General features: G+C 42.0%; 1 protein-coding gene across 2 annotated transcripts; it reads left to right on the forward strand.

Annotated features, from left to right (window-relative positions):
* The first annotated feature begins 6,634 nt into the window (after positions 1-6,634).
* Positions 6,635-8,379, forward strand: LOC147618983 (glutaredoxin-like). Of its 2 annotated transcripts, none has more exons than XM_086774512.1 (4): positions 6,635-6,744; positions 6,850-6,938; positions 7,668-7,808; positions 8,112-8,379. In XM_086774512.1, the coding sequence occupies exons 1-3, from the start codon at positions 6,689-6,691 to the stop codon at positions 7,796-7,798; spliced, it is 276 nt and encodes a 91-aa protein (XP_086630638.1). In that variant the 5' UTR covers positions 6,635-6,688; the 3' UTR covers positions 7,799-7,808; positions 8,112-8,379. The 2 variants fall into 2 exon arrangements, with proteins under 2 accessions (XP_086630638.1, XP_086630637.1); XM_086774511.1 differs by having other exon boundaries at positions 7,668-7,766.
* Positions 8,380-8,659: the final 280 nt, after the last annotated feature.

Genomic DNA, 8,659 nt, shown 5'->3' on the forward strand with positions numbered 1-8,659 from the left:
CTTGTAGCCTACATTGGCCTTGCAACCTTGGAAGTTGGATCAGAGCAACTTAGCAACTTGCAACTTAAGTAGCTTTGGCTTCTCTTCTGTATATAGATAGGCCGCAAGCAGGCATGCTCCTATAGATTTTATGTCTTTCTTGATCATCTGTAGAACCAAATTTATATCATTTAAATTTATGCTCAAGTTTTCAAACCTCTCTTTTTTACGGTGATCGTGAATCGTGATTCGTACTGTGTACATTTTCAATCTTTTGGACATGACTCTCTAACGTTGTTGTTCACCTATCAGCGCTTCTATTTCTAAATTTTGATTATGCCTTGGTGGCCGGACTTCAATGACGGCAGCATGATCTGAACCATAAAATTCATCAGCTTCTTTATCACCATCAACATTGAAAGAAAAAAAAAACAGCTTCGCCTCCTCTGATTAATCTCTGCTAATCCTCTGCGTATCCTCAACCATCAGCCACTTCGAGCGCTTCGTCGGGGCCGGGCCAGTCTGCATGGCCGCCGCGTCAGGCTTTCCTCAGCCTAACGCGTGGCAGTTGCTCGTTACTTCAGTTCAATGCACCATCTCGTCCGGTCGACTTCATCGGTGCTGCTCCTTCTCCTTCGTGCTTCCCGTCATGGACTTTCCAAGTGTGTAGGTTGACCTTTATCATTTTGGTCTTTCTTCTAGATATATTATTGAGATATCGAGCTCATCTAGTGAGGCGGTGGACACTGATGACCCACCTGGGAGATAGGCCCCACACTTACACCACTAGCATGGTTGGTGAGATCATGGGTGATATGCGGCCAGTGAGATGATAGGTTGTGTGATAGCCATTCTAGAGACTGGCATGGCCTACCCATGGAAGGTGCTCTCAAGTCACATGGTGCTGTCTCTGGCCCAGCCCTGAATCTCCCTCCTTCGCTGGCGGATGCTCACGGTCCTTCGTCCTCTGATCGTCTCTATAGCGATGGTGAACACTTTGAGCAAGCCATAGTGTACAAATACCTCCCATCCGCCTGTTTTCACTGTGGTGCCAATGGGCACTTCGTCAAAAACTGTCCTCGACTTACCTCGGTCAACGTCCCTCCCCCAGCCTCTCCAGATGCCACCCCTCTTCAGCAAGCCCCTAAAGCAGCTAGAGTCACCCCCCCTAAGAGGGCGACCAAAGATACCTGGCAGGATGCCTCTAAGACCAGGGCTAAATTTGTTAACAAGTTTGTCCCCCTAGCTTCATTGCCAAAGTGGGTTGACTCTGAGGTAGAAGAGTCTCTACTCTCGGGCTCTGATGAAGAAGCAGAGGTGGGTAAATTGCTGGAAGATCAGTTTAGCGAAAATGATCAATCTGCAAACAATGCGAGAACTGAATGTTAATGTTCTGGCAAGAGACACCTCTGCTTTTAAAGGCAAGGAAGTTCAGGTGGAGGGGGATGGGCGTTCCACTCCTATGGAGATCCACAAAGACCACAAAAGACCTATGCAAGCTGCTTCACAAGCATCGCCCATGAGAGTTCAGTCCAAGAAATCCAATAAGAAGTCCCATAAATGAGGATTGTTTCTTGGAACATCAAGGGGCTGTCAGACCTGTTGGAGACCCCCAGACACTCATCTAAAGGAAATTGAAAAATTATGTAGGAACTTTCTTTGGTCAGGAGACCCTTTCAGGAGAGGAGCTGCCAAAGTTAGATGGGAATTCTGCTGCCTTCCCAGGGACAAAGGGGGATTGGGGGTAGTAGATATTCTAGCTTGGACTGACCATCTTGTTGTGAAAACCATTATTAGAGCTATCTCTCACCCTGAGGAATGCTCTTCCCTTCTGCTATTCAGAAACTTTGACCAATTTTCCTTTGAAAACTTCTCAGGTTGGAAGGATTTGCCTTGGATTACTATTTTGCTAGGACATGAAACTGTCAAACCTGAGCTTCTTCGCTCTTTATGGAAGGCTTGGAACAAATATCGTGACAAGGTAGGGGTTGTGTGGGAAAGCACACAGCTACTCTATCAGAGCTTCGGACTCTCTATGGTTTCCTCTTAGTCTAGTTCCTCCGCGTGCCCAGCATTTCAATGCGTACTGCTCTTCATATTCACAAGAAGGGCATCAGATGTGTGGCAATCTCCCTCCCATAGGTGGATGACCAATGATGAACTGTTGTTAAAATTCTCGCTCCTTCCTTGGGAAGTGAAGCTGGTGCGGGATCGTATCAACATCTTTCCTGAAAGTGAGGCATGGTAGATATCAGTCTCCGAGCCCGTTTCCCTCAAAGGCTTATGCTGGAGAGGAGGCACAGCTTTCGTTCACCCCCCTCGTGTGCAAGCAGCTCCGTCTACACCTGTACATGTGGTTCTCAACAAGAGATGGTCAGTCCTTTATGACAGACGCCAATGGAACTTCAAATTCCGCTCAATTTGGTCTAAAGAGATTCAGCCTAAGAAATCTGTTTTATTGTGGTTGATCATGCATAGAGCCATATGGACAGGTGACAAGTGTAGGAAATGTGGGCTCTCAGATGGGGTATGTGCTAGATGTAAACTTAGCATTGAAGATATTGGGCATTTGTTCAGAAACTGTCAGAGATCTGTTGACATATTGTCATCGGTTTGGTTTTGTTCTGGGCTACCTGCCCTCTGTTAAACAACTACTTGTAGGGGATACGGTTGGGGTGCTCTCACGGTGTTGGGCCAGAGTCAGAGCTGAATTCCTTTGGTTGATTTGGAAAGATAGATGTGCGACTGCTTTTGAGGCTGCTTACCAGGTTCCAAATTTGAGAAGTCTGTTTGCTGATTTTCATGTGCAGATTTATGACTTCCACTTGGTACAGACGAGACTGTATACCACGCAAGCTGCAGTACTTCGAGAACCTCCAATTCAACCAAGCAATCCGGTCCAGATTCAGCAGCTTGCACTCCAAATGAAGACGGAGGAGGCCAACCGTTTTGTGTCTCTTCTGCAATCCAGAATTGAAGCTATACGATAAGGAATTTTGAGATTTGTAATTGTTATGATTGTGGTGTTAATTCCCAGCCAGACTTTGTAATTTTTGTCTCTCTTAATTAAATCTTGCGCTTGTTGGTAAAAAAAAACATTGAAAAAAAACTCTTTGTTGATCTTTGCAAGACCGGTAAACTGCCTATTGACATGTTCTTGGATCTCTTTTGGTAACAAGAGCTCCATTACATGAGTGGGGGCTATTTCTAGCCGCTCTGGCTATACCACATGGTATAATTCCTCAATTCCAACTTTTATCATTTCCTTCATCATAGTAGAAAGCAGAATAGCAGGTGACCATGATCTCTACTATGCAAGACCCACTCTTGTAGCATCACTATTGGGATTCCTCTAAAATCAGCAACTTGGCAGATGTCATAGATGAAATCCTTTATTTTAATCATCAGGCTCTCACTTGCAATTATGCTTGAATTGTCGGTTGCTTCTGTTTGTGGCTGGAGATTGTTGGGAAAGAAATAAAAATGTCAAAGCTTGGGTTAGTATGTGTAGTATGTTTAAGTTTGAGTTTCCTCACGGTCAGAGCTTGGGTTACATGGCGGCTGCACAAGTCAATGATGTTCACCTCTTGCAAGATTTTATCTCTAACCCCTCTTCAGTGGTACCCTTGGTAGTCATAGATGATAAAGATGTCCATCTCATCTTGCATCTCCATCATGCTCATGCAGCTTTTAGACTTGGTTTTCTAATAGCTATAGTACCACTTGTTGAAGGTTGCTAGAAGGGGATGTGCTTGCTTGTATTTGAGATGGCAAAAATAAGGGCCCAAACTCCCTTTAAATAGGAGATGAGAGGGTTGTCTGGCTTGTTGACTTGTTGGTAAAACCAGGTTCACGTGATCATCTGTTAGCCATTCCCTCAAAACACCATAAATGGTTTCATGCATGGATAGCCCCCTTCGGGTAGTGTGATGGGCACTTTGGCTGTCCATAGGACTATCCACAGCATTCCAAATAGCCTACACACCTTTTTGTTTCTCCTAGGAACCTCTCTGGCTGTCCACATCCCTCCAAATGATATAAACATCCTCTTGTTTCTTCTCATCTTGGGCATATACCACAACATGACAAATATTATAATATGTACACCTTTTTGTTTCTCCTAGGAACCTCTCTGGCTGTCCACATCCCTCCAAATGATATAAACATCCTCTTGTTTCTTCTCATCTTGGGCATATACCACAACATGACAAATATTATAATATGTAGAGGTGGTTTTGTATTGTATTATCGTGCACAATTAAATGAAATTGCTCTCTATCTCTCTTTCTCTCTAACTTAATTTTATGATTCTTGATTAGTGAGTTGTGATCATAGCTAGCTACTTCGGATCTTGGTGCAGGACATGGACCTGGCTGTAATTTATTTCTAGGTTGGTGTCTTATTTTGATTGTTTCAACATTTTGCTAAGCTATCTTTAGCTATTGGGTGTCTCCCTTTTGTTTCTTGTTTTTGTTGTTAGTTTGTTGTTCCCCTATTATAGTAGTATAACTGCCTTGTATAAATGAAGGTGCTTAATCTTTAATGTATGCTCTCTTCTCTTTATTCTCATGTGGCTTCATTTTCTTATTTTATTCTTATATTTTTAGTCATGGCTAACCGTCCCAATCTAGTGCCTCATAGAGGACGTGGCAAAAAAAAGAAGTCACAGCCTTCAATAGATTCTTTTTTGTCAAGATGGACTAGTGTCCATGTAGGACATGAGAGTAGTGGTGGGAGCTCAAAAACTTGTGATGAGATTGCCCAAGAGTCTTCTTCCAGTAAACCCAAAAGGAAGTGGAGGACTCAATGGAATCCACTACATATTTATGCAAGTCTACATGTAATGAGGACCGTATCAAATGTACTTGGTGTGAAGAAGATGGAAGAGTGAATACTTTCATAATGGGTGGATCCCAAAGCATTCTGCTTTTAGCCTTGAATGAGTATGCAAAATCTGCAGATCATAGGAGAGCTACAAGTATTCATCATGCAAAGCTAAAGGCCAAAAAAATCCTCCTATTCACCCAGACATTTCCTAATGTCAATTGGCAAGCTTAATGTTGGTGATTCAACAATTGACATTAGGAAATGTCTGGGTGAACAGGAGGATTTTTTTGGCATGTTGTATAGGGTTGCTAGGAGTAGAGGTATGTGTGATGCTTGGGCAATCTGCAGCAACACAAAGACTTGGTGGGACACATTTCTAGGATTGATGCATTTATGGCAAACAAGCATAGTAATTCCACCGAGTATAGCATCATGTGAGCGAGGTTTCTCTCGACAAAATGACATAAAGAGTAGCTTGAGAAGTAGCTTGTGCCTGGAGACGCTTGATGCATTGATGTTGTTATCACTTAATGCAAGTGATGCATCACAAGTTTGTTGGAAAGATGTTTTTGATATTTGGTTACAAGGAAAAAAGAGGAGGGCGATGTCATTAGAGTGATTTGTTCACTAATTTCATGAAGTGCAACACAACTAAACAGTAGTCAGGGGCCCAATTTTGGCAAGTTGGACATGCAAGGCATCTTGGCTGAACAACATGTTGGGCAATGTATGGGTACATAAAATGGTTGACAACATCACTTGAGCTATTTTTCCTTGAACACAACTAGTGAGTAGGTTGTACTAGGGTGTCTAAGCCCATTTTGGTAAGCTGGACACACATTTCAAATGGTTGGGCAGCTAGAAACTTAGTTAAGATGGCTGAATAGCCATAGTGCATATCCAAAGATAGTGTTTAAGTCCATTTTGCCAAGCTAGACACTTAGTTAAGATGGCTGGACAATCCCACTGAATACCTAGACAGGAGCAACCAAGCTATTTTGGCTTTGAACACAATTAGCAAGAGGGTCCTACTAAGGTGTTTGAGCCCATTTTGGCAAGCTAGATATAAGGTAAAAGATGGCCAGGCATCCAGTTGGGCAGTTGATGGGTACAGCTCCGAAGCTACATGGGCTTGAACACAACAAGCGAGTTGGTCCTAGTAGTGTTTTTGGGTCCCAATTTAACAAGATGGACATGTAGGACAAGTGGCTGGTAGAAGAAAGTCATAGATATGTCTATGTGTAATACAAGGATAAATTATCGCGCATCTCTCGCATTAATACTTTTATAGCAGAAGTATTACATTGAAGCCTTTTGTTTGTAGATTGGATGCTTTATGTATATACAAATTTCATCAAAGATTATACATAAATTTTCACTTAAAAAAAGAAGCCTGTTTTGTAGATTGATTGTTTTATTACATATATTTTTTTAGTTTTAAAAAAAAAAGCTTTTCATTTTGATAAAGTGCTTGCCATCTGAATAGGATGATTCTGGAGATTCATGTCATATGAAAAGCAGTTTGAAAAAAATGTATGACACTTGAAATTTTAAGAAACCTGTCAAATTTTGGGCCTGCGTGTGACCTTCTATAGGATATACTGGGTCACACATGCAGCGACTATTCTAGTGCCTGCACGTGTGACCTTTTATAGGATATACGGGTAGCCGAAAAAAGTGAATAAATACGCGTGCGTGTACTAGACCGTAACTGCACGTGTGTTTTTATGGCATACGCGCGCGTAAAGATCGTAACTGCACGTGTGTCTTTTATGGCATACGCGAGTGCAGACCGTAACTGCACGCGTGACCTTTTGCACGTGCGACCTTTTATAGGATATATATATGGGGCAAAGAAGGTGCTAAATCGGAGTGTCGATCAATGGCGATGTCCAAGGCGAAGAGTCTCGTCTCTTCCAACCCTGTGGTGGTCTTCAGGTAACGTTCTCATCTCTAACCCTGCGGGGGCGTCTGCAGGTAATGTTCTCATCTAACCCTGGGGGTGATCGCCTCTCATCTAACCCTGTGTGTGGTACCTTGCAGCAAGAGATTTTGCCCTTACTGTGTCGAGGTGAAACAGCTGCTATCAGGCCTTGGTGTCAAAAGCAAAGTGATCGAGCTTGATGAAGAGAGTAAGAGTCTTTCCTTTGCTGCTAAGGATGGTTTTGTTTAGGTCTTCAAGCAAGGCCATGATAGGTTTAACTGTACCAGTGCCTTTGTGAGCTCCATCGTGCATCAGGCCTCCATGAGATCAGAGCTTGCTGCATGTAAGAGTATTCCTTTGCTAAGGATGGTTTTGTTTAGGTCTTCAAGCTAGGCCATGATAGATTTAACCATGGTTGTACCCACTCAAGCCTTCACGAGCTTCATCATGCATCAGGCCTCCATGAGATCAGAGCTTGCTGCATGTTGTTCATAACCCTAACTACCATGGCAAACTTGCTATGCTATTTGCTGTATCCATGAGGTCTCTAGGCTACCTTTCTTCACTCTCATAAACAAGGCCAGGAAATCTTACCTGAGTGTGTCTACTGCCCTTCCCTAGGGTTCCAAACACAATGCAGCCCTTCCCTAGGGTTCCAAACACAATGCAGCAGTGTCCATGCTGCTCTTTTTTTTTCTTTTTTGCATGTTGCCAAAATTTCCATGGCTTGTGTTCAGCTAGCTGGTGGCATCTCTATAATGTAGATTAAATTAAAAGCTACATATGCAAACAGTTGTCACACACAGATACTGTGTTTTAAGGATTGGTTTCTATGATGCTGGCTTAATGTATTAACTAGCAAAGATTGAAGCTTCAGTAGATTGCCAAAGAACATTGCATGGCAGCACTTGATTGTTATGCTACATGATATGTGCAGGTGATGGATCAGAGGTGCAGTCTGCTCTAGCACAGTGGACAGGTCAAAGAAGCGTTCCGAATGTGTTCATTGGTGGCAAACACATTGGTGGCTGTGACAGTAAGAGTTTGGGAATTTCATTGTTGGAGTAACTGTTTGTTGGTATCTCATATTTATCCCCTTTCGCATGCATAGAATTAATTATTTCCGGTATTGCTCGGTGTTAGAAATAAGCTTTTTGATGACCTTCAAGCCCCAACCGGTTTCGTTTTTATTGAAAAAAATTGCATAGATTAATCAATTTTATAACAAAAATTTCTAAATTTTGAAAAACTTCAAAATTTTGAATTTTTAAATTCAAAGCTAGGCAAAATTATAATTTTTTCTCAATTTGAGTCTTGAAAACCACACTAAAGAACGGTTTTTTATTATAGATTGGTGTTGTTTCTTGCCAAATGTATGCAGGCACAGTGGAAAAGCACAAGGAAGGGAATCTTGTACCCCTTTTGCAAGAGGCTAAAGCTTTGTGAAGCCATGCCAAAACGTATAGTAGTACTTTATAGTACATAGAAGAATTCTTGTCAACCTTTTTGGCTTTGTTATAACGGTCGACATGAATTGGTAGGAAGGATTTTATGCCCTAGGGCACAAAGCAGACCTAAAAGTTTGATATTTATTCAACGTAATATAACTATTATTGAAAGAAAATAACTATAAGGTTTTAGTTTCTTTTGATTTGATGGTATCCTTAAATGCAAAATTTCTTTAAGGGGAGAAAAAACAAAAAGAGCTACTCCACACGGAGGAGGATGAGGTTATGTACTCCTCACATCCCATAGGAGGTAAGGCATCTAAAAAGATGGTGCCCCTCAATCTTTTCTATCTTGCATCCCATTGTTAGGATACTTGACCAAGGGTAATCCTTAGTGTAAGAGGATACAATGTGGAGTATATAAGAGCACACTTACAAAGTAGTAGTAGAATACAAGGTGTGCTATATATAGTGTGGTGTA

The sequence above is a fragment of the Cibotium barometz genome, chromosome 34 (genome assembly GCF_041138505.1).
Source record: "Cibotium barometz isolate CiBa-2024 chromosome 34, ASM4113850v1, whole genome shotgun sequence".
NCBI classification, from domain to species: domain Eukaryota; kingdom Viridiplantae; phylum Streptophyta; class Polypodiopsida; order Cyatheales; family Cibotiaceae; genus Cibotium; species Cibotium barometz.